We start from the raw sequence: 25,136 nt of genomic DNA, 5'->3' as shown, positions 1-25,136 counted from the left end.
AAATGCAGCTGCAACAATTCTTCTGATTCACTGGTTTACGGTTTCATTCAAGTCAAACTACAAACTGCTACCTATTACCTCCTGACCTGTCAAAACTTCTCAGACCTCACATTCCCCCACGTACACTCACATCACAGGATGCAGCTGATTATTGATTAGTATCAGTGAAGAGATGACAGAAAATGAGGGACGGGGGGAGAGAGAGATGGAGGACAACAATCAATAAAGGTCCCTAATCAAACATGAATCAGGGACGTTGTGGTTCATGGTCGACGCTTCACCTCTTAAATCCAATTTTTGCCACTCCTATAACTCAATAGTATCATGTATGTTTAATATAATGTATGTTGTTATTATTTTCTCTTTCTGTAATTGTCTTTCTTACACAAAAAATAAACTAATTATTGTCATATTTCCATTAAATATATTGAGAGTTTCCAGGTCCTGGGTGGATGTTTTATGGACCTCAGAAATTGTTGAGATCAGTATTAAATGATAAAAGAATTGTCACAACCACAATACATCTGTCAGACAGTCAAACTTCTAGTTTACTGCAGTTATAACGGTTCAAGAAAAAAAGTTGTTCTTACCCTTATCCGACCCTTCTTGATGCTCTGTGAAATAAACAAAGCATTGTCACAACCATGATGCATCTATCACACAGGGAATCCATATTAGACGTTTTTTAACTGCTGCTTTTCAAACAAATGTTGGTCAGATATGTCTTTATCAGTATTTAGTTGCAAATAAATCTATTTGTCAGAATACATGTTTTCATTTTATCTGTTAAAACTAACAGCAGTATGATTGATGACTGTAAAACTTCATGTGTCTGTTAGGAAAACACCACATTACTAAATCAACAACAACTAACAATGTGTCCAATTTGAGACTTTTTTATTTAATTGATTCTTAAAATTCAGCAATTAAAAAAAAGTACATTGAATGCATTTGAAACACTGTTTTTTGCTTGTAAAAGTTTAGATATTAATTACTTTTAAAGTGCTGGATGCATGAAAACAGAACATTATTTAAAATATTGTCATGTTAAATACTCTAAAATTATTAAAGACAAATAGGTGACCAATGTGAAAATGTTCTATCTTACCTTTGCACATCCCTTCAGCAGCTCCTGTATTGAAGATGAATAAGTGTGTGTTAACTCACTGGAATTCTTCATTAATCATGTTTTGTTTCATAATTAGGTTTTATAAGTTACATTTGAAACACTGGTTTTTGTAAAAAATTAAATATTAATTACTTTTAAGTGCTGGATGCATGAAAACAGATAAGACATACAGATACAGAAAGGCAGACTGTCTCTGGTGCCTTTCAGTGTGTTTATCAATGAACCTCTACTTTACATTTTCAGCTCTGATTAGGAAGTTGTCTTCTGATGTTGCCACTAAGCAGAAGAGATAAAGAAGTCCTGAAATTTCATTTACATTGAGAGAGAGATGGAGAACAACAATCAATAAAGGTCCCTAATCAAACATGAATCAGGGACATTGTGGATCATGGTCGACGCTTCACCTCTTAAATCCAATTTTTGCCACTCCTATAACTCAATAGTATCATGTATGTTTAATATAATGTAGTATGTTGTTATTATTTTCTATTTCTGTAATTGTCTTCTTTCTTCTTTTGTGATTTGACACTAAAAAATAAACTAATTATTGTCATATTTCCATTAAATAGATTGAGAGTTTCCAGGTCCTGGGTGGATGTTTTATGGACCTCAGAAATTGTTGAGATCAGTATTAAATGATAAAAGAATTGTCACAACCACAATACATCTGTCAGACAGTCAAACTTCTAGTTTACTGCAGTTATAACGGTTCAAGAAAAAAAGTTGTTCTTACCCTTATCCGACCCTTCTTGATGCTCTGTGAAATAAACAAAGCATTGTCACAACCATGATGCATCTATCACACAGTGAATCCATATTAGAAGTTTTTTAACTGCTGCTATTCAAACAAATGTTGGTCAGATATGTCTTTATCAGTATTTAGTTGCAAATAAATCTATTTGTCAGAATACATGTTTTCATTTTATCTGTTAAAACTAACAGCAGTATGATTAATGACTGTAAAACTTCATGTGTCTGTTAGGAAAACATCACATTACTAAATCAACAACAACTAACAATGTGTCCAATTTGAGACTTTTTTATTTAATTGATTCTTAAAATTCAGCAATTAAAAAGAAAAAGTACATTGAATGCATTTGAAACACTGGTTTTTGTAAAAGTTTAGATATTAATTACTTTTAAGTGCTGGATGCATGAAAACAGAACATTATTTAAAATATTGTCATGTTAAATATTCTAAAATTATTAAAGACAAATAGGTGACCAATGTGAAAATGTTCTATCTTACCTTTGCACATCCCTTCAGCAGCTCCTGTATTGAAGATGAATAAGTGTGTGTTAACTCACTGGAATTCTTCATTAATCATGTTTTGTTTCATAATTAGGTTTTATAAGTTACATTTGAAACACTGGTTTTTGTAAAAAATTAAATATTAATTACTTTTAAGTGCTGGATGCATGAAAACAGATAAGACATACAGATACAGAAAGGCAGACTGTCTCTGGTGCCTTTCAGTGTGTTTATCAATGAACCTCTACTTTACATTTTCAGCTCTGATTAGGAAGTTGTCTTCTGATGTTGCCACTAAGCAGAAGAGATAAAGAAGTCCTGAAATTTCATTTACATTGAGAGAGAGATGGAGAACAACAATCAATAAAGGTCCCTAATCAAACATGAATCAGGGACATTGTGGATCATGGTCGACGCTTCACCTCTTAAATCCAATTTTTGCCACTCCTATAACTCAATAGTATTATGTATGTTTAATATAATGTAGTATGTTGTTATTATTTTCTATTTCTGTAATTGTCTTCTTTCTTCTTTTGTGATTTGACACTAAAAAATAAACTAATTATTGTCATATTTCCATTAAATAGATTGAGAGTTTCCAGGTCCTGGGTGGATGTTTTATGGACCTCAGAAATTGTTGAGATCAGTATTAAATGATAAAAGAATTGTCACAACCACAATACATCTGTCAGACAGTCAAACTTCTAGTTTACTGCAGTTATAACGGTTCAAGAAAAAAAGTTGTTCTTACCCTTATCCGACCCTTCTTGATGCTCTGTGAAATAAACAAAGCATTGTCACAACCATGATGCATCTATCACACAGTGAATCCATATTAGAAGTTTTTTAACTGCTGCTATTCAAACAAATGTTGGTCAGATATGTCTTTATCAGTATTTAGTTGCAAATAAATCTATTTGTCAGAATACATGTTTTCATTTTATCTGTTAAAACTAACAGCAGTATGATTGATGACTGTAAAACTTCATTTGTCTGTTAGGAAAACATCACATTACTAAATCAACAACAACTAACAATGTGTCCAATTTGAGACTTTTTTATTTAATTGATTCTGAAAATTCAGCAATTAAAAAGAAAAAGTACATTGAATGCATTTGAAACACTGGCTTTTGCTTGTAAAAGTTTAGATATTAATTACTTTTAAAGTGCTGGAATCATGAAAACAGAACATTATTTAAAATATTGTCATGTTAAATACTCTACAATTATTAAAGACAAATAGGTGACCAAAGTGAAAATGTTCTATCTTACCTTGCCTTCTCCTTTCAGCAGCTCCTGTATAGAAGACGAATAAGTGTGTGTTAACTCACTGGAATTCTTCATTAATCATGTTTTGTTTCATAATTAGGTTTTATAAGTTACATTTTCTTTTGTGAATGTCAAACTTGTGCAACATGGGTATTAATAATACATTTGTAGATACAGAAAGGCAGACTGTCTCTGGTGCCTTTCAGTGTGTTTATCAATGAACCTCTACTTTACATTTGCAGCTCTGATTAGGAAGTTGTCTTCTGATGTTGCCACTAAGCACAAGAGATAAAGAAATCCTGTAATTTCATTTATCTTAGATTTGAGGGACACATCAGCAACATCACTAAAGAAGTTTTCTTCCACCTCTGACACATCGTCCAAGTTCACCCATTTCTAACACAGTCAGATGCAGAAATTCTCATTCATGCTCATTCAGGTCTTGTATTCTGTATTGTTAAAAAGATCCAACAAGTCCAAAATGCAGCTGCAACAATTCTTCTGATTCACTGGTTTACGGTTTCATTCAAGTCAGACTACAAACTGCTACCTATTACCTCCTGACCTGTCAAAACTTCTCAGACCTCACATTCCCCCACGTACACTCACATCACAGGATGCAGGTTATCTCATTATTCCAAAGATTAAACCATTCAAATTTTATTTAAGAAATACATTCTTGGGCATTCTATGCTTTTATTGATTATTGATTAGTATCAGTGAAGAGATGACAGAAAATGAGGGACGGGGGGAGAGAGACATGGAGAACAACAATCAATAAAGGTCCCTAACCAAACATGAATCAGGGACGTTGTGGTTCATGGTCGATGCTTCACCTCTTAAATCCAATTTTTGCCACTCCTATAACTCAATAGTATCATGTATGTTTAATATAATGTAGTATGTTGTTATTATTTTCTATTTCTGTAATTGTCTTCTTTCTTCTTTTGTGATTTGACACTAAAAAATAAACTAATTATTGTCATATTTCCATTAAATAGATTGAGAGTTTCCAGGTCCTGGGTGGATGTTTTATGGACCTCAGAAATTGTTGAGATCAGTATTAAATGATAAAAGAATTGTCACAACCACAATACATCTGTCAGACAGTCAAACTTCTAGTTTACTGCAGTTATAACGGTTCAAGAAAAAAAGTTGTTCTTACCCACATCCAACGTTTCAGGGAACTCTGTGAAATAAATAAAGAATTGTCACAACCATGATGCATCTATCACACAGTGAATCCATATTAGAAGTTTTTTAACTGCTGCTTTTCAAACAAATGTTGGTCAGATATGTCTTTATCAGTATTTAGTTGCAAATAAATCTATTTGTCAGAAAACATGTTTTCATTTTATCTGTTAAAACTAACAGCAGTATGATTGATGACTGTAAAACTTCATTTGTCTGTTAGGAAAACATCACATTACTAAATCAACAACAACTAACAATGTGTCCAATTTGAGACTTTTTTATTTAATTGATTCTTAAAATTCAGCAATTAAAAAGAAAAAGTACATTGAATGCATTTGAAAAACTGGTTTTTGTAAAAGTTTAGATATTAATTAATTTTAAGTGCTGGATGCATGAAAACAGAACATTATTTAAAATATTGTCATGTTAAATACTCTAAAATTATTAAAGACAAATAGGTGACCAATGTGAAAATGTTCTATCTTACCTTGCCTTCTCCTTTCAGCAGCTCCTGTATTGAAGATGAATAAGTGTGTGTTAACTCACTGGAATTCTTCATTAATCATGTTTTGTTTCATAATTAGGTTTTATAAGTTACATTTTCTTTTGTGAATGTCAAACTTGTGCAACATGGGTATTAATAATACATTTGTAACATTCATAACTGCTCTTTTATCTGGTGGTTTTGTTTAGTTGAGAAAGTTGTAGAGATTAAATACTTGAATTCATTACAGATGTTGAAGGTGGCCTTTACAAACACAGGTTCTCATTAACAAATAGAACAATATTAATAGTATTAACAGAGTGGACAATATGTGTAGAGTCATGAGAGATGGGTTTTCCTAATACTCTGACAATGTTCTCAGAGGTGAGGAAGAATCAGCCAAAGAAAATGTAATGAGTCATACGTTTTAGTTTAGTGACGACACACAGTCTCTGCAGTACAGCTGAAGACTCGCCTGGTCTTGACCTTTTAAATATCGAACCTTCAAGACTTTTTTATGGCTTCAAAGACTTCAGACATACAGATACAGAAAGGCAGACTGTCTCTGGTGCCTTTCAGTGTGTTTATCAATGAACCTCTACTTTACATTTGCAGCTCTGATTAGGAAGTTGTCTTCTGATGTTGCCACTAAGCAGAAGAGATAAAGAAGTCCTGTAATTTCATTTATCTTAGATTTGAGGGACACATCAGCAACATCACTAAAGTAGTTTTCTTCCACCTCTGACACATCGTCCAAGTTCACCCATTTCTAACACAGTCAGATGCAGAAATTCTCATTCATGCTCATTCAGGTCTTGTATTCTGTACTATTAAAAAGATCCAACAAGTCCAAAATGCAGCTGCAACAATTCTTCTGATTCACTGGTTTACAGTTTCATTCAAGTCAGACTACAAACTGCTACCTATTACCTCCTGACCTGTCAAAACTTCTCAGACCTCACATTCCCCCACGTACACTCACATCACAGGATGCAGGTTATCTCATTATTCCAAAGATTAAACCATTCAAATTTTATTTAAGAAATACATTCTTGGGCGTTCTATGCTTTTATTGATTATTGATTAGTATCAGTGAAGAGATGACAGAAAATGAGGGACGGGGGGAGAGAGACATGGAGAACAACAATCAATAAAGGTCCCTAATCAAACATGAATCAGGGACGTTGTGGTTCATGGTCGACGCGTCACCTCTTAAATCCAATTTTTGCCACTCCTATAACTCAATAGTATCATGTATGTTTAATATAATGTAGTATGTTGTTATTATTTTCTATTTCTGTAATTGTCTTCTTTCTTCTTTTGTGATTTGACACTAAAAAATAAACTAATTATTGTCATATTTCCATTAAATATATTGAGAGTTTCCAGGTCCTGGGTGGATGTTTTATGGACCTCAGAAATTGTTGAGATCAGTATAAAATGATAAAAGAATTGTCACAACCACAATACATCTGTCAGACAGTCAAACTTCTAGTTTACTGCAGTTATAACGGTTCAAGAAAAAAAGTTGTTCTTACCCACATCCAACGTTTCTAGGAACTCTGTGAAATAAATAAAGAATTGTCACAACCATGATGCAGCTATCACACAGTGAATCCATATTAGAAGTTTTTTAACTGCTGCTATTCAAACAAATGTTGGTCAGATATGTCTTTGTCAGTATTTAGTTGCAAATAAATCTATTTGTCAGAATACATGTTTTCATTTTATCTGTTAAAACTAACAGCAGTATGATTGATGACTGTAAAACTTCATGTGTCTGTTAGGAAAACATCACATTACTAAATCAACAACAACTAACAATGTGTCCAATTTGAGACTTTTTTATTTAATTGATTCTTAAAATTCAGCAATTAAAAAGAAAAAGTACATTGAATGCATTTGAAACACTGGTTTTTGTAAAAGTTTAGATATTAATTAATTTTAAGTGCTGGATGCATGAAAACAGAACAGATCAGACATACAGATACAGAAAGGCAGACTGTCTCTGGTGCCTTTCAGTGTGTTTATCAATGAACCTCTACTTTACATTTGCAGCTCTGATTAGGAAGTTGTCTTCTGATGTTGCCACTAAGCACAAGAGATAAAGAAATCCTGTAATTTCATTTATCTTAGATTTGAGGGACACATCAGCAACATCACTAAAGTAGTTTTCTTCCACCTCTGACACATCGTCCAAGTTCACCCATTTCTAACACAGTCAGATGCAGAAATTCTCATTCATGCTCATTCAGGTCTTGTATTCTGTACTATTAAAAAGATCCAACAAGTCCAAAATGCAGCTGCAACAATTCTTCTGATTCACTGGTTTACGGTTTCATTCAAGTCAAACTACAAACTGCTACCTATTACCTCCTGACCTGTCAAAACTTCTCAGACCTCACATTCCCCCACGTACACTCACATCACAGGATGCAGCTGATTATTGATTAGTATCAGTGAAGAGATGACAGAAAATGAGGGACGGGGGGAGAGAGAGATGGAGGACAACAATCAATAAAGGTCCCTAATCAAACATGAATCAGGGACGTTGTGGTTCATGGTCGACGCTTCACCTCTTAAATCCAATTTTTGCCACTCCTATAACTCAATAGTATCATGTATGTTTAATATAATGTATGTTGTTATTATTTTCTCTTTCTGTAATTGTCTTTCTTACACAAAAAATAAACTAATTATTGTCATATTTCCATTAAATATATTGAGAGTTTCCAGGTCCTGGGTGGATGTTTTATGGACCTCAGAAATTGTTGAGATCAGTATTAAATGATAAAAGAATTGTCACAACCACAATACATCTGTCAGACAGTCAAACTTCTAGTTTACTGCAGTTATAACGGTTCAAGAAAAAAAGTTGTTCTTACCCTTATCCGACCCTTCTTGATGCTCTGTGAAATAAACAAAGCATTGTCACAACCATGATGCATCTATCACACAGGGAATCCATATTAGACGTTTTTTAACTGCTGCTTTTCAAACAAATGTTGGTCAGATATGTCTTTATCAGTATTTAGTTGCAAATAAATCTATTTGTCAGAATACATGTTTTCATTTTATCTGTTAAAACTAACAGCAGTATGATTGATGACTGTAAAACTTCATGTGTCTGTTAGGAAAACACCACATTACTAAATCAACAACAACTAACAATGTGTCCAATTTGAGACTTTTTTATTTAATTGATTCTTAAAATTCAGCAATTAAAAAAAAGTACATTGAATGCATTTGAAACACTGTTTTTTGCTTGTAAAAGTTTAGATATTAATTACTTTTAAAGTGCTGGATGCATGAAAACAGAACATTATTTAAAATATTGTCATGTTAAATACTCTAAAATTATTAAAGACAAATAGGTGACCAATGTGAAAATGTTCTATCTTACCTTTGCACATCCCTTCAGCAGCTCCTGTATTGAAGATGAATAAGTGTGTGTTAACTCACTGGAATTCTTCATTAATCATGTTTTGTTTCATAATTAGGTTTTATAAGTTACATTTGAAACACTGGTTTTTGTAAAAAATTAAATATTAATTACTTTTAAGTGCTGGATGCATGAAAACAGATAAGACATACAGATACAGAAAGGCAGACTGTCTCTGGTGCCTTTCAGTGTGTTTATCAATGAACCTCTACTTTACATTTTCAGCTCTGATTAGGAAGTTGTCTTCTGATGTTGCCACTAAGCAGAAGAGATAAAGAAGTCCTGAAATTTCATTTACATTGAGAGAGAGATGGAGAACAACAATCAATAAAGGTCCCTAATCAAACATGAATCAGGGACATTGTGGATCATGGTCGACGCTTCACCTCTTAAATCCAATTTTTGCCACTCCTATAACTCAATAGTATCATGTATGTTTAATATAATGTAGTATGTTGTTATTATTTTCTATTTCTGTAATTGTCTTCTTTCTTCTTTTGTGATTTGACACTAAAAAATAAACTAATTATTGTCATATTTCCATTAAATAGATTGAGAGTTTCCAGGTCCTGGGTGGATGTTTTATGGACCTCAGAAATTGTTGAGATCAGTATTAAATGATAAAAGAATTGTCACAACCACAATACATCTGTCAGACAGTCAAACTTCTAGTTTACTGCAGTTATAACGGTTCAAGAAAAAAAGTTGTTCTTACCCTTATCCGACCCTTCTTGATGCTCTGTGAAATAAACAAAGCATTGTCACAACCATGATGCATCTATCACACAGTGAATCCATATTAGAAGTTTTTTAACTGCTGCTATTCAAACAAATGTTGGTCAGATATGTCTTTATCAGTATTTAGTTGCAAATAAATCTATTTGTCAGAATACATGTTTTCATTTTATCTGTTAAAACTAACAGCAGTATGATTAATGACTGTAAAACTTCATGTGTCTGTTAGGAAAACATCACATTACTAAATCAACAACAACTAACAATGTGTCCAATTTGAGACTTTTTTATTTAATTGATTCTTAAAATTCAGCAATTAAAAAGAAAAAGTACATTGAATGCATTTGAAACACTGGTTTTTGTAAAAGTTTAGATATTAATTACTTTTAAGTGCTGGATGCATGAAAACAGAACATTATTTAAAATATTGTCATGTTAAATATTCTAAAATTATTAAAGACAAATAGGTGACCAATGTGAAAATGTTCTATCTTACCTTTGCACATCCCTTCAGCAGCTCCTGTATTGAAGATGAATAAGTGTGTGTTAACTCACTGGAATTCTTCATTAATCATGTTTTGTTTCATAATTAGGTTTTATAAGTTACATTTGAAACACTGGTTTTTGTAAAAAATTAAATATTAATTACTTTTAAGTGCTGGATGCATGAAAACAGATAAGACATACAGATACAGAAAGGCAGACTGTCTCTGGTGCCTTTCAGTGTGTTTATCAATGAACCTCTACTTTACATTTTCAGCTCTGATTAGGAAGTTGTCTTCTGATGTTGCCACTAAGCAGAAGAGATAAAGAAGTCCTGAAATTTCATTTACATTGAGAGAGAGATGGAGAACAACAATCAATAAAGGTCCCTAATCAAACATGAATCAGGGACATTGTGGATCATGGTCGACGCTTCACCTCTTAAATCCAATTTTTGCCACTCCTATAACTCAATAGTATTATGTATGTTTAATATAATGTAGTATGTTGTTATTATTTTCTATTTCTGTAATTGTCTTCTTTCTTCTTTTGTGATTTGACACTAAAAAATAAACTAATTATTGTCATATTTCCATTAAATAGATTGAGAGTTTCCAGGTCCTGGGTGGATGTTTTATGGACCTCAGAAATTGTTGAGATCAGTATTAAATGATAAAAGAATTGTCACAACCACAATACATCTGTCAGACAGTCAAACTTCTAGTTTACTGCAGTTATAACGGTTCAAGAAAAAAAGTTGTTCTTACCCTTATCCGACCCTTCTTGATGCTCTGTGAAATAAACAAAGCATTGTCACAACCATGATGCATCTATCACACAGTGAATCCATATTAGAAGTTTTTTAACTGCTGCTATTCAAACAAATGTTGGTCAGATATGTCTTTATCAGTATTTAGTTGCAAATAAATCTATTTGTCAGAATACATGTTTTCATTTTATCTGTTAAAACTAACAGCAGTATGATTGATGACTGTAAAACTTCATGTGTCTGTTAGGAAAACATCACATTACTAAATCAACAACAACTAACAATGTGTCCAATTTGAGACTTTTTGATTTAATTGATTCTTAAAATTCAGCAATTAAAAAGAAAAAGTACATTGAATGCATTTGAAACACTGGTTTTTGTAAAAGTTTAGATATTAATTACTTTTAAGTGCTGGATGCATGAAAACAGAACATTATTTAAAATATTGTCATGTTAAATACTCTAAAATTATTAAAGACAAATAGGTGACCAATGTGAAAATGTTCTATCTTACCTTTGCACATCCCTTCAGCAGCTCCTGTATTGAAGATGAATAAGTGTGTGTTAACTCACTGGAATTCTTCATTAATCATGTTTTGTTTCATAATTAGGTTTTATAAGTTACATTTGAAACACTGGTTTTTGTAAAAAATTGAATATTAATTACTTTTAAGTGCTGGATGCATGAAAACAGATAAGACATACAGATACAGAAAGGCAGACTGTCTCTGGTGCCTTTCAGTGTGTTTATCAATGAACCTCTACTTTACATTTGCAGCTCTGATTAGGAAGTTGTCTTCTGATGTTGCCACTAAGCAGAAGAGATAAAGAAGTCCTGAAATTTCATTTACATTGAGAGAGAGATGGAGAACAACAATCAATAAAGGTCCCTAATCAAACATGAATCAGGGACATTGTGGATCATGGTCGACGCTTCACCTCTTAAATCCAATTTTTGCCACTCCTATAACTCAATAGTATTATGTATGTTTAATATAATGTAGTCTGTTTGTTATTATTTTCTATTTCTGTAATTGTCTTCTTTCTTCTTTTGTGATTTGACACTAAAAAATAAACTAATTATTGTCATATTTCCATTAAATAGATTGAGAGTTTCCAGGTCCTGGGTGGATGTTTTATGGACCTCAGAAATTGTTGAGATCAGTATTAAATGATAAAAGAATTGTCACAACCACAATACATCTGTCAGACAGTCAAACTTCTAGTTTACTGCAGTTATAACGGTTCAAGAAAAAAAGTTGTTCTTACCCTTATCCGACCCTTCTTGATGCTCTGTGAAATAAACAAAGCATTGTCACAACCATGATGCATCTATCACACAGTGAATCCATATTAGAAGTTTTTTAACTGCTGCTATTCAAACAAATGTTGGTCAGATATGTCTTTATCAGTATTTAGTTGCAAATAAATCTATTTGTCAGAATACATGTTTTCATTTTATCTGTTAAAACTAACAGCAGTATGATTGATGACTGTAAAACTTCATGTGTCTGTTAGGAAAACATCACATTACTAAATCAACAACAACTAACAATGTGTCCAATTTGAGACTTTTTGATTTAATTGATTCTTAAAATTCAGCAATTAAAAAGAAAAAGTACATTGAATGCATTTGAAACACTGGTTTTTGTAAAAGTTTAGATATTAATTACTTTTAAGTGCTGGATGCATGAAAACAGAACATTATTTAAAATATTGTCATGTTAAATACTCTAAAATTATTAAAGACAAATAGGTGACCAATGTGAAAATGTTCTATCTTACCTTTGCACATCCCTTCAGCAGCTCCTGTATTGAAGATGAATAAGTGTGTGTTAACTCACTGGAATTCTTCATTAATCATGTTTTGTTTCATAATTAGGTTTTATAAGTTACATTTGAAACACTGGTTTTTGTAAAAAATTAAATATTAATTACTTTTAAGTGCTGGATGCATGAAAACAGATAAGACATACAGATACAGAAAGGCAGACTGTCTCTGGTGCCTTTCAGTGTGTTTATCAATGAACCTCTACTTTACATTTTCAGCTCTGATTAGGAAGTTGTCTTCTGATGTTGCCACTAAGCACAAGAGATAAAGAAGTCCTGAAATTTCATTTACATTGAGAGAGAGATGGAGAACAACAATCAATAAAGGTCCCTAATCAAACATGAATCAGGGACATTGTGGATCATGGTCGACGCTTCACCTCTTAAATCCAATTTTTGCCACTCCTATAACTCAATAGTATCATGTATGTTTAATATAATGTAGTATGTTGTTATTATTTTCTATTTCTGTAATTGTCTTCTTTCTTCTTTTGTGATTTGACACTAAAAAATAAACTAATTATTGTCATATTTCCATTAAATAGATTGAGAGTTTCCAGGTCCTGGGTGGATGTTTTATGGACCTCAGAAATTGTTGAGATCAGTATTAAATGATAAAAGAATTGTCACAACCACAATACATCTGTCAGACAGTCAAACTTCTAGTTTACTGCAGTTATAACGGTTCAAGAAAAAAAGTTGTTCTTACCCTTATCCGACCCTTCTTGATGCTCTGTGAAATAAACAAAGCATTGTCACAACCATGATGCATCTATCACACAGTGAATCCATATTAGAAGTTTTTTAACTGCTGCTATTCAAACAAATGTTGGTCAGATATGTCTTTATCAGTATTTAGTTGCAAATAAATCTATTTGTCAGAATACATGTTTTCATTTTATCTGTTAAAACTAACAGCAGTATGATTAATGACTGTAAAACTTCATGTGTCTGTTAGGAAAACATCACATTACTAAATCAACAACAACTAACAATGTGTCCAATTTGAGACTTTTTTATTTAATTGATTCTTAAAATTCAGCAATTAAAAAGAAAAAGTACATTGAATGCATTTGAAACACTGGTTTTTGTAAAAGTTTAGATATTAATTACTTTTAAGTGCTGGATGCATGAAAACAGAACATTATTTAAAATATTGTCATGTTAAATATTCTAAAATTATTAAAGACAAATAGGTGACCAATGTGAAAATGTTCTATCTTACCTTTGCACATCCCTTCAGCAGCTCCTGTATTGAAGATGAATAAGTGTGTGTTAACTCACTGGAATTCTTCATTAATCATGTTTTGTTTCATAATTAGGTTTTATAAGTTACATTTGAAACACTGGTTTTTGTAAAAAATTAAATATTAATTACTTTTAAGTGCTGGATGCATGAAAACAGATAAGACATACAGATACAGAAAGGCAGACTGTCTCTGGTGCCTTTCAGTGTGTTTATCAATGAACCTCTACTTTACATTTTCAGCTCTGATTAGGAAGTTGTCTTCTGATGTTGCCACTAAGCAGAAGAGATAAAGAAGTCCTGAAATTTCATTTACATTGAGAGAGAGATGGAGAACAACAATCAATAAAGGTCCCTAATCAAACATGAATCAGGGACATTGTGGATCATGGTCGACGCTTCACCTCTTAAATCCAATTTTTGCCACTCCTATAACTCAATAGTATTATGTATGTTTAATATAATGTAGTATGTTGTTATTATTTTCTATTTCTGTAATTGTCTTCTTTCTTCTTTTGTGATTTGACACTAAAAAATAAACTAATTATTGTCATATTTCCATTAAATAGATTGAGAGTTTCCAGGTCCTGGGTGGATGTTTTATGGACCTCAGAAATTGTTGAGATCAGTATTAAATGATAAAAGAATTGTCACAACCACAATACATCTGTCAGACAGTCAAACTTCTAGTTTACTGCAGTTATAACGGTTCAAGAAAAAAAGTTGTTCTTACCCTTATCCGACCCTTCTTGATGCTCTGTGAAATAAACAAAGCATTGTCACAACCATGATGCATCTATCACACAGTGAATCCATATTAGAAGTTTTTTAACTGCTGCTATTCAAACAAATGTTGGTCAGATATGTCTTTATCAGTATTTAGTTGCAAATAAATCTATTTGTCAGAATACATGTTTTCATTTTATCTGTTAAAACTAACAGCAGTATGATTGATGACTGTAAAACTTCATGTGTCTGTTAGGAAAACATCACATTACTAAATCAACAACAACTAACAATGTGTCCAATTTGAGACTTTTTGATTTAATTGATTCTTAAAATTCAGCAATTAAAAAGAAAAAGTACATTGAATGCATTTGAAACACTGGTTTTTGTAAAAGTTTAGATATTAATTACTTTTAAGTGCTGGATGCATGAAAACAGAACATTATTTAAAATATTGTCATGTTAAATACTCTAAAATTATTAAAGACAAATAGGTGACCAATGTGAAAATGTTCTATCTTACCTTTGCACATCCCTTCAGCAGCTCCTGTATTGAAGATGAATAAGTGTGTGTTAACTCACTGGAATTCTTCATTAATCATGTTTTGTTTCATAATTAGGTTTTATAAGTTACATTTGAAACACTGGTTTTTGTAAAAAATTGAATATTAATTACTTTTAAGTGCTGGATGCATGAAAACAGATAAGACATACAGATACAGAAAGGCAGACTGTCTCTGGTGCCTTTCAGTGTGTTTATCAATGAACCTCTACTTTACATTTGCAGCTCTGATTAGGAAGTTGTCTTCTGATGTTGCCACTAAGCAGAAGAGATAAAGAAGTCCTGAAATTTCATTTACATTGAGAGAGAGATGGAGAACAACAATCAATAAAGGTCCCTAATCAAACATGAATCAGGGACATTGTGGATCATGGTCGACGCTTCACCTCTTAAATCCAATTTTTGCCACTCCTATAACTCAATAGTATTATGTATGTTTAATATAATGTAGTCTGTTGTTATTATTTTCTATTTCTGTAATTGTCTTCTTTCTTCTTTTGTGATTTGACACTAAAAAATAAACTAATTATTGTCATATTTCCATTAAATAGATTGAGAGTTTCCAGGTCCTGGGTGGATGTTTTATGGACCTCAGAAATTGTTGAGATCAGTATTAAATGATAAAAGAATTGTCACAACCACAATACATCTGTCAGACAGTCAAACTTCTAGTTTACTGCAGTTATAACGGTTCAAGAAAAAAAGTTGTTCTTACCCTTATCCGACCCTTCTTGATGCTCTGTGAAATAAACAAAGCATTGTCACAACCATGATGCATCTATCACACAGTGAATCCATATTAGAAGTTTTTTAACTGCTGCTATTCAAACAAATGTTGGTCAGATATGTCTTTATCAGTATTTAGTTGCAAATAAATCTATTTGTCAGAATACATGTTTTCATTTTATCTGTTAAAACTAACAGCAGTATGATTGATGACTGTAAAACTTCATGTGTCTGTTAGGAAAACATCACATTACTAAATCAACAACAACTAACAATGTGTCCAATTTGAGACTTTTTGATTTAATTGATTCTTAAAATTCAGCAATTAAAAAGAAAAAGTACATTGAATGCATTTGAAACACTGGTTTTTGTAAACGTTTAGATATTAATTACTTTTAAGTGCTGGATGCATGAAAACAGAACATTATTTAAAATATTGTCATGTTAAATACTCTAAAATTATTAAAGACAAATAGGTGACCAATGTGAAAATGTTCTATCTTACCTTTGCACATCCCTTCAGCAGCTCCTGTATTGAAGATGAATAAGTGTGTGTTAACTCACTGGAATTCTTCATTAATCATGTTTTGTTTCATAATTAGGTTTTATAAGTTACATTTGAAACACTGGTTTTTGTAAAAAATTAAATATTAATTACTTTTAAGTGCTGGATGCATGAAAACAGATAAGACATACAGATACAGAAAGGCAGACTGTCTCTGGTGCCTTTCAGTGTGTTTATCAATGAACCTCTACTTTACATTTGCAGCTCTGATTAGGAAGTTGTCTTCTGATGTTGCCACTAAGCAGAAGAGATAAAGAAGTCCTGAAATTTCATTTACATTGAGAGAGAGATGGAGAACAACAATCAATAAAGGTCCCTAATCAAACATGAATCAGGGACATTGTGGATCATGGTCGACGCTTCACCTCTTAAATCCAATTTTTGCCACTCCTATAACTCAATAGTATCATGTATGTTTAATATAATGTAGTATGTTGTTATTATTTTCTATTTCTGTAATTGTCTTCTTTCTTCTTTTGTGATTTGACACTAAAAAATAAACTAATTATTGTCATATTTCCATTAAATAGATTGAGAGTTTCCAGGTCCTGGGTGGATGTTTTATGGACCTCAGAAATTGTTGAGATCAGTATTAAATGATAAAAGAATTGTCACAACCACAATACATCTGTCAGACAGTCAAACTTCTAGTTTACTGCAGTTATAACGGTTCAAGAAAAAAAGTTGTTCTTACCCTTATCCGACCCTTCTTGATGCTCTGTGAAATAAACAAAGCATTGTCACAACCATGATGCATCTATCACACAGTGAATCCATATTAGAAGTTTTTTAACTGCTGCTATTCAAACAAATGTTGGTCAGATATGTCTTTATCAGTATTTAGTTGCAAATAAATCTATTTGTCAGAATACATGTTTTCATTTTATCTGTTAAAACTAACAGCAGTATGATTGATGACTGTAAAACTTCATGTGTCTGTTAGGAAAACATCACATTACTAAATCAACAACAACTAACAATGTGTCCAATTTGAGACTTTTTGATTTAATTGATTCTTAAAATTCAGCAATTAAAAAGAAAAAGTACATTGAATGCATTTGAAACACTGGTTTTTGTAAACGTTTAGATATTAATTACTTTTAAGTGCTGGATGCATGAAAACAGAACATTATTTAAAATATTGTCATGTTAAATACTCTAAAATTATTAAAGACAAATAGGTGACCAATGTGAAAATGTTCTATCTTACCTTTGCACATCCCTTCAGCAGCTCCTGTATTGAAGATGAATAAGTGTGTGTTAACTCACTGGAATTCTTCATTAATCATGTTTTGTTTCATAATTAGGTTTTATAAGTTACATTTGAAACACTGGTTTTTGTAAAAAATTAAATATTAATTACTTTTAAGTGCTGGATGCATGAAAACAGATAAGACATACAGATACAGAAAGGCAGACTGTCTCTGGTGCCTTTCAGTGTGTTTATCAATGAACCTCTACTTTACATTTTCAGCTCTGATTAGGAAGTTGTCTTCTGATGTTGCCACTAAGCAGAAGAGATAAAGAAGTCCTGAAATTTCATTTACATTGAGAGAGAGATGGAGAACAACAATCAATAAAGGTCCCTAATCAAACATGAATCAGGGACGTTGTGGTTCATGGTCGACGCTTCACCTCTTAAATCCAATTTTTGCCACTCCTATAACTCAATAGTATCATGTATGTTTAATATAATGTAGTATGTTGTTATTATTTTCTATTTCTGTAATTGTCTTCTTTCTTCTTTTGTGATTTGACACTAAAAAATAAACTAATTATTGTCATATTTCCATTAAATAGATTGAGAGTTTCCAGGTCCTGGGTGGATGTTTTATGGACCTCAGAAATTGTTGAGATCAGTATTAAATGATAAAAGAATTGTCACAACCACAATACATCTGTCAGACAGTCAAACTTCTAGTTTACTGCAGTTATAACGGTTCAAGAAAAAAAGTTGTTCTTACCCTTATCCGACCCTTCTTGATGCTCTGTGAAATAAACAAAGCATTGTCACAACCATGATGCATCTATCACACAGTGAATCCATATTAGAAGTTTTTTAACTGCTGCTATTCAAACAAATGTTGGTCAGATATGTCTTTATCAGTATTTAGTTGCAAATAAATCTATTTGTCAGAATACATGTTTTCATTTTATCTGTTAAAACTAACAGCAGTATGATTGATGACTGTAAAACTTCATGTGTCTGTTAGGAAAACATCACATTACTAAATCAACAACAACTAACAATGTGTCCAATTTGAGACTTTTTGATTTAATTGATTCTTAAAATTCAGCAATTAAAAAGAAAAAGTACATTGAATGCATTTGAAACACTGGTTTTTGTAAAAGTTTAGATATTAATTACTTTTAAGTGCTGGATGCATGAAAACAGAACATTATTTAAAATATTGTCATGTTAAATACTCTAAAATTATTAAAGACAAATAGGTGACCAATGTGAAAATGTTCTATCTTACCTTTGCACATCCCTTCAGCAGCTCCTGTATTGAAGATGAATAAGTGTGTGTTAACTCACTGGAATTCTTCATTAATCATGTTTTGTTTCATAATTAGGTTTTATAAGTTACATTTGAAACACTGGTTTTTGTAAAAAATTAAATATTAATTACTTTTAAGTGCTGGATGCATGAAAACAGATAAGACATACAGATACAGAAAGGCAGACTGTCTCTGGTGCCTTTCAGTGTGTTTATCAATGAACCTCTACTTTACATTTGCAGCTCTGATTAGGAAGTTGTCTTCTGATGTTGCCACTAAGCAGAAGAGATAAAGAAGTCCTGAAATTTCATTTACATTGAGAGAGAGATGGAGAACAACAATCAATAAAGGTCCCTAATCAAACATGAATCAGGGACATTGTGGATCATGGTCGACGCTTCACCTCTTAAATCCAATTTTTGCCACTCCTATAACTCAATAGTATTATGTATGTTTAATATAATGTAGTCTGTTGTTATTATTTTCTATTTCTGTAATTGTCTTCTTTCTTCTTTTGTGATTTGACACTAAAAAATAAACTAATTATTGTCATATTTCCATTAAATAGATTGAGAGTTTCCAGGTCCTGGGTGGATGTTTTATGGACCTCAGAAATTGTTGAGATCAGTATTAAATGATAAAAGAATTGTCACAACCACAATACATCTGTCAGACAGTCAAACTTCTAGTTTACTGCAGTTATAACGGTTCAAGAAAAAAAGTTGTTCTTACCCTTATCCGACCCTTCTTGATGCTCTGTGAAATAAACAAAGCATTGTCACAACCATGATGCATCTATCACACAGTGAATCCATATTAGAAGTTTTTTAACTGCTGCTATTCAAACAAATGTTGGTCAGATATGTCTTTATCAGTATTTAGTTGCAAATAAATCTATTTGTCAGAATACATGTTTTCATTTTATCTGTTAAAACTAACAGCAGTATGATTGATGACTGTAAAACTTCATGTGTCTGTTAGGAAAACATCACATTACTAAATCAACAACAACTAACAATGTGTCCAATTTGAGACTTTTTGATTTAATTGATTCTTAAAATTCAGCAATTAAAAAGAAAAAGTACATTGAATGCATTTGAAACACTGGTTTTTGTAAAAGTTTAGATATTAATTACTTTTAAGTGCTGGATGCATGAAAACAGAACATTATTTAAAATATTGTCATGTTAAATACTCTAAAATTATTAAAGACAAATAGGTGACCAATGTGAAAATGTTCTATCTTACCTTTGCACATCCCTTCAGCAGCTCCTGTATTGAAGATGAATAAGTGTGTGTTAACTCACTGGAATTCTTCATTAATCATGTTTTGTTTCATAATTAGGTTTTATAAGTTACATTTGAAACACTGGTTTTTGTAAAAAATTAAATATTAATTACTTTTAAGTGCTGGATGCATGAAAACAGATAAGACATACAGATACAGAAAGGCAGACTGTCTCTGGTGCCTTTCAGTGTGTTTATCAATGAACCTCTACTTTACATTTTCAGCTCTGATTAGGAAGTTGTCTTCTGATGTTGCCACTAAGCAGAAGAGATAAAGAAGTCCTGAAATTTCATTTACATTGAGAGAGAGATGGAGAACAACAATCAATAAAGGTCCCTAATCAAACATGAATCAGGGACATTGTGGATCATGGTCGACGCTTCACCTCTTAAATCCAATTTTTGCCACTCCTATAACTCAATAGTATCATGTATGTTTAATATAATGTAGTATGTTGTTATTATTTTCTATTTCTGTAATTGTCTTCTTTCTTCTTTTGTGATTTGACACTAAAAAATAAACTAATTATTGTCATATTTCCATTAAATAGATTGAGAGTTTCCAGGTCCTGGGTGGATGTTTTATGGACCTCAGAAATTGTTGAGATCAGTATTAAATGATAAAAGAATTGTCACAACCACAATACATCTGTCAGACAGTCAAACTTCTAGTTTACTGCAGTTATAACGGTTCAAGAAAAAAAGTTGTTCTTACCCTTATCCGACCCTTCTTGATGCTCTGTGAAATAAACAAAGCATTGTCACAACCATGATGCATCTATCACACAGTGAATCCATATTAGAAGTTTTTTAACTGCTGCTATTCAAACAAATGTTGGTCAGATATGTCTTTATCAGTATTTAGTTGCAAATAAATCTATTTGTCAGAATACATGTTTTCATTTTATCTGTTAAAACTAACAGCAGTATGATTGATGACTGTAAAACTTCATGTGTCTGTTAGGAAAACATCACATTACTAAATCAACAACAACTAACAATGTGTCCAATTTGAGACTTTTTTATTTAATTGATTCTTAAAATTCAGCAATTAAAAAGAAAAAGTACATTGAATGCATTTGAAACACTGGTTTTTGTAAAAGTTTAGATATTAATTACTTTTAAAGTGCTGGAATCATGAAAACAGAACATTATTTAAAATATTGTCATGTTAAATACTCTACAATTATTAAAGACAAATAGGTGACCAAAGTGAAAATGTTCTATCTTACCTTGCCTTCTCCTTTCAGCAGCTCCTGTATAGAAGACGAATAAGTGTGTGTTAAAAATTCAGCAATTAAAAAGAAAAAATACATTGAATGCATTTGAAACACTGGTTTTTGTAAAAGTTTAGATATTAATTACTTTTAAGTGCTGGATGCATGAAAACAGAACATTATTTAAAATATTGTCATGTTAAATACTCTAAAATTATTAAAGACAAATAGGTGACCAATGTGAAAATGTTCTATCTTACCTTTGCACATCCCTTCAGCAGCTCCTGTATTGAAGATGAATAAGTGTGTGTTAACTCACTGGAATTCTTCATTAATCATGTTTTGTTTCATAATTAGGTTTTATAAGTTACATTTTCTTTTGTGAATGTCAAACTTGTGCAACATGGGTATTAATAATACATTTGTAACATTCATAACTGCTCTTTTATCTGGTGGTTTTGTTTAGTTGAGAAAGTTGTAGAGATTAAATACTTGAATTCATTACAGATGTTGAAGGTGGCCTTTACAAACACAGAGTCTCATTAACAAATAGAACAATATTAATAGTATTAACAGAGTGGACAATATGTGTAGAGTCATGAGAGATGGCTTTTCCTAATACTCTGACAATGTTCTCAGAGGTGAGGAAGAATCAGCCAAAGAAAATGTAATGAGTCATACGTTTTAGTTTAGTGACAACACACAGTCTCTGCAGTACAGCTGAAGACTCGCCTGGTCTTGACCTTTTAAATATCGAACCTTCAAGACTTTTTTATGGCTTCAAAGACTTCAGACATACAGATACAGAAAGACAGACTGTCTCTGGTGCCTTTCAGTGTGTTTATCAATGAACCCCTACTTTACATTTGCAGCTCTGATTAGGAAGTTGTCTTCTGATGTTGCCACTAAGCACAAGAGATAAAGAAGTCCTGTAATTTCATTTATCTTAGATTTGAGGGACACATCAGCAACATCACTAAAGTAGTTTTCTTCCACCTCTGACACATCGTCCAAGTTCACCCATTTCTAACACAGTCAGATGCAGAAATTCTCATTCATGCTCATTCAGGTCTTGTATTCTGTACTATTAAAAAGATCCAACAAGTCCAAAATGCAGCTGCTACAATTCTTCTGATTCACTGGTTTACAGTTTCATTCAAGTCAGACTACAAACTGCTACCTATTACCTCCTGACCTGTCAAAACTTCTCAGACCTCACATTCCCCCACGTACACTCACATCACAGGATGCAGGTTATCTCATTATTCCAAAGATTAAACCATTCAAATTTTATTTAAGAAATACATTCTTGGGCGTTCTATGCTTTTATTGATTATTGATTAGTATCAGTGGAGAAATGACAGAAAATGAGGGACGGGGGGAGAGAGACATGGAGAACAACAATCAATAAAGGTCCCTAATCAAACATGAATCAGGGACGTTGTGGTTCATGGTCGACACTTCACCTCTTAAATCCAATTTTTGCCACTCCTATAACTGAATAGTATCATGTATGTTTAATATAATGTATGTTGTTATTATTTTCTATTTCTGTAATTGTCTTCTTTCTTCTTTTGTGATTTGACACTAAAAATAAACTAATTATTGTCATATTTGCATTAAATAGATTGAGAGTTTCCAGGTCCTGGGTGGATGTTTTATGGACCTCAGAAATTGTTGAGATCAGTATTAAATGATAAAAGAATTGTCACAACCACAATACATCTGTCAGACAGTCAAACTTCTAGTTTACTGCAGTTATAACGGTTCAAGAAAAAAAAAGTTGTTCTTACCCACATCCAACGTTTCTAGGAACACTGTGAAATAAATAAAGAATTGTTACAACCATGATGCATCTATCACACAGTGAATCCATATTAGAAGTTTTTTAACTGCTGCTTTTCAAACAAATGTTGGTCAGATATGTCTTTGTCAGTATTTAGTTGCAAATAAATCTATTTGTCAGAATACATGTTTTAATTTTATCTGTTAAAACTAACAGCAGTATGATTGATGACTGTAAAACTTCATTTGTTTGTTAGGAAAACATCACATTACTAAATCAACAACAACTAACAATGTGTCCAATTTGAGACTTTTTGATTTAATTGATTCTTAAAATTCAGCAATTAAAAAGAAAAAGTACATTGAATGCATTTGAAACACTGGTTTTTGTAAAAGTTTAGATATTAATTACTTTTAAGTGCTGGATGCATGAAAACAGAACATTATTTAAAATATTGTCATGTTAAATACTCTAAAATTATTAAAGACAAATAGGTGACCAATGTGAAAATGTTCTATCTTACCTTTCAATGGCATTACAGCAGCTTGTCCTGTATTGAAGACGAATAAGTGTGTATTAACTCACTGGAATTCTTCATTAATCATGTTTTGTTTCATACTTAGGTTTTATAAGTTACATTTTCTTTTGTGAATGTCAAACTTGTGCAACATGGGTATTAATAATACATTTGTAACATTCATAACTGCTCTTTTATCTGGTGGTTTTGTTTAGTTGAGAAAGTTGTAGAGATTAAATACTTGAATTCATTACAGATGTTGAAGGTGGCCTTTACAAACACAGAGTCTCATTAACAAATAGAACAATATTAATAGTATTAACAGAGTGGACAATATGTGTAGAGTCATGAGAGATGGGTTTTCCTAATACTCTGACAATGTTCTCAGAGGTGAGGAAGAATCAGCCAAAGAAAATGTAATGAGTCATACGTTTTAGTTTAGTGACAACACACAGTCTCTGCAGTACAGCTGAAGACTCGCCTGGTCTTGACCTTTTAAATATCGAACCTTCAAGGCTTTTTTAAGGCTTCAAAGACTTCAGACATACAGATACAGAAAGGCAGACTGTCTCTGGTGCCTTTCAGTGTGTTTATCAATGAACCTCTACTTTACATTTGCAGCTCTGATTAGGAAGTTGTCTTCTGATGTTGCCACTAAGCAGAAGAGATAAAGAAGTCCTGAAATTTCATTTACATTGAGAGAGAGATGGAGAACAACAATCAATAAAGGTCCCTAATCAAACATGAATCAGGGACATTGTGGATCATGGTCGACGCTTCACCTCTTAAATCCAATATTTGCCACTCCAATATTTGAATAGTATCATGTATGTTTAATATAATGTATGTTGTTATTATTTTCTCTTTCTGTAACTGTCTTCAGTCTTTTTTGTTATTTGACACTAAAAAAACAAACTAGTTTTTTTTAACTCCCATGAAGGCATTGAGTACAATTATTGGCATATTTCGATTAAATATATTGAGACATGAAAATTGTCTGATCTGTGAGATACTACGGTTCATGGTCGGCGTCTTAATCCATTAAATCCAGACTGAAACCTATTATTTTACTACAATTTAATTGTGTAATTGCGACCTTGTTCTGATTATTGTTCAATATTCACAGTCTTGTGTGCAAAAGCCATAAAAATGTATTATTTGTTGTTTTGTTGAACATTTACTTTTTTTGTTTGTAAAATGTATTGAGACACTAAGTGATTTTACAGTCAAAGTAAGATCACTTAATTAGCATTTTTGCCTTCAGTAGTGTAGATGGAGACATGAAAGGTAGTGATGTTGCAGTTATTTGTTATGAGCTTTAACCACTAAGACAACAAGTCGACCCTGAAACATCCTTTTATGCAGATCCATGAAACATCTGGAGAGAATCTCTTGGTGTTGGTTGTGGTTGTGGA

General features: G+C 32.0%; 2 protein-coding genes across 3 annotated transcripts in view; both read right to left on the bottom strand.

Moving 5' to 3' along the window:
* The window catches only part of LOC122976561, a 59,199-nt gene extending 36,353 nt beyond the window's left edge, over positions 1-22,846 (bottom strand). Inside the window, exons 1-26 of the mRNA XM_044345132.1 lie at positions 21,679-22,846; positions 20,917-20,940; positions 20,163-20,186; positions 19,647-19,670; positions 18,893-18,916; positions 18,377-18,400; positions 17,623-17,646; positions 17,107-17,130; positions 16,353-16,376; positions 15,837-15,860; positions 15,083-15,106; positions 14,567-14,590; positions 13,813-13,836; positions 13,297-13,320; positions 12,543-12,566; positions 12,027-12,050; positions 11,272-11,295; positions 10,756-10,779; positions 10,002-10,025; positions 9,486-9,509; positions 8,732-8,755; positions 8,214-8,237; positions 2,379-2,402; positions 1,863-1,886; positions 1,109-1,132; positions 591-614 (exon numbers count right to left, since the gene is read on the bottom strand). Of these exons, the coding sequence (XP_044201067.1) occupies positions 591-614; positions 1,109-1,132; positions 1,863-1,886; positions 2,379-2,402; positions 8,214-8,237; positions 8,732-8,755; positions 9,486-9,509; positions 10,002-10,025; positions 10,756-10,779; positions 11,272-11,295; positions 12,027-12,050; positions 12,543-12,566; positions 13,297-13,320; positions 13,813-13,836; positions 14,567-14,590; positions 15,083-15,106; positions 15,837-15,860; positions 16,353-16,376; positions 17,107-17,130; positions 17,623-17,646; positions 18,377-18,400; positions 18,893-18,916; positions 19,647-19,670; positions 20,163-20,186; positions 20,917-20,940; positions 21,679-21,750 (672 nt within the window). The 5' untranslated portion in view covers positions 21,751-22,846. The remainder of the gene's footprint in view (positions 1-590; positions 615-1,108; positions 1,133-1,862; positions 1,887-2,378; positions 2,403-8,213; positions 8,238-8,731; positions 8,756-9,485; positions 9,510-10,001; positions 10,026-10,755; positions 10,780-11,271; positions 11,296-12,026; positions 12,051-12,542; positions 12,567-13,296; positions 13,321-13,812; positions 13,837-14,566; positions 14,591-15,082; positions 15,107-15,836; positions 15,861-16,352; positions 16,377-17,106; positions 17,131-17,622; positions 17,647-18,376; positions 18,401-18,892; positions 18,917-19,646; positions 19,671-20,162; positions 20,187-20,916; positions 20,941-21,678) is intronic.
* LOC122976560 (titin-like) overlaps positions 1-25,136 on the bottom strand; it is a 100,453-nt gene that overhangs the window by 64,461 nt on the left and 10,856 nt on the right. The gene's annotated exons all lie outside the window — the stretch shown is intronic.

This window comes from Thunnus albacares, chromosome 24 (assembly GCF_914725855.1).
Source record: "Thunnus albacares chromosome 24, fThuAlb1.1, whole genome shotgun sequence".
In the NCBI taxonomy this organism is placed as follows: Eukaryota; Metazoa; Chordata; class Actinopteri; order Scombriformes; family Scombridae; genus Thunnus; species Thunnus albacares.
The sequence above is the reverse complement of the archived record's forward strand: the minus strand, read 5'-3'. Positions and strand labels throughout refer to the sequence as shown.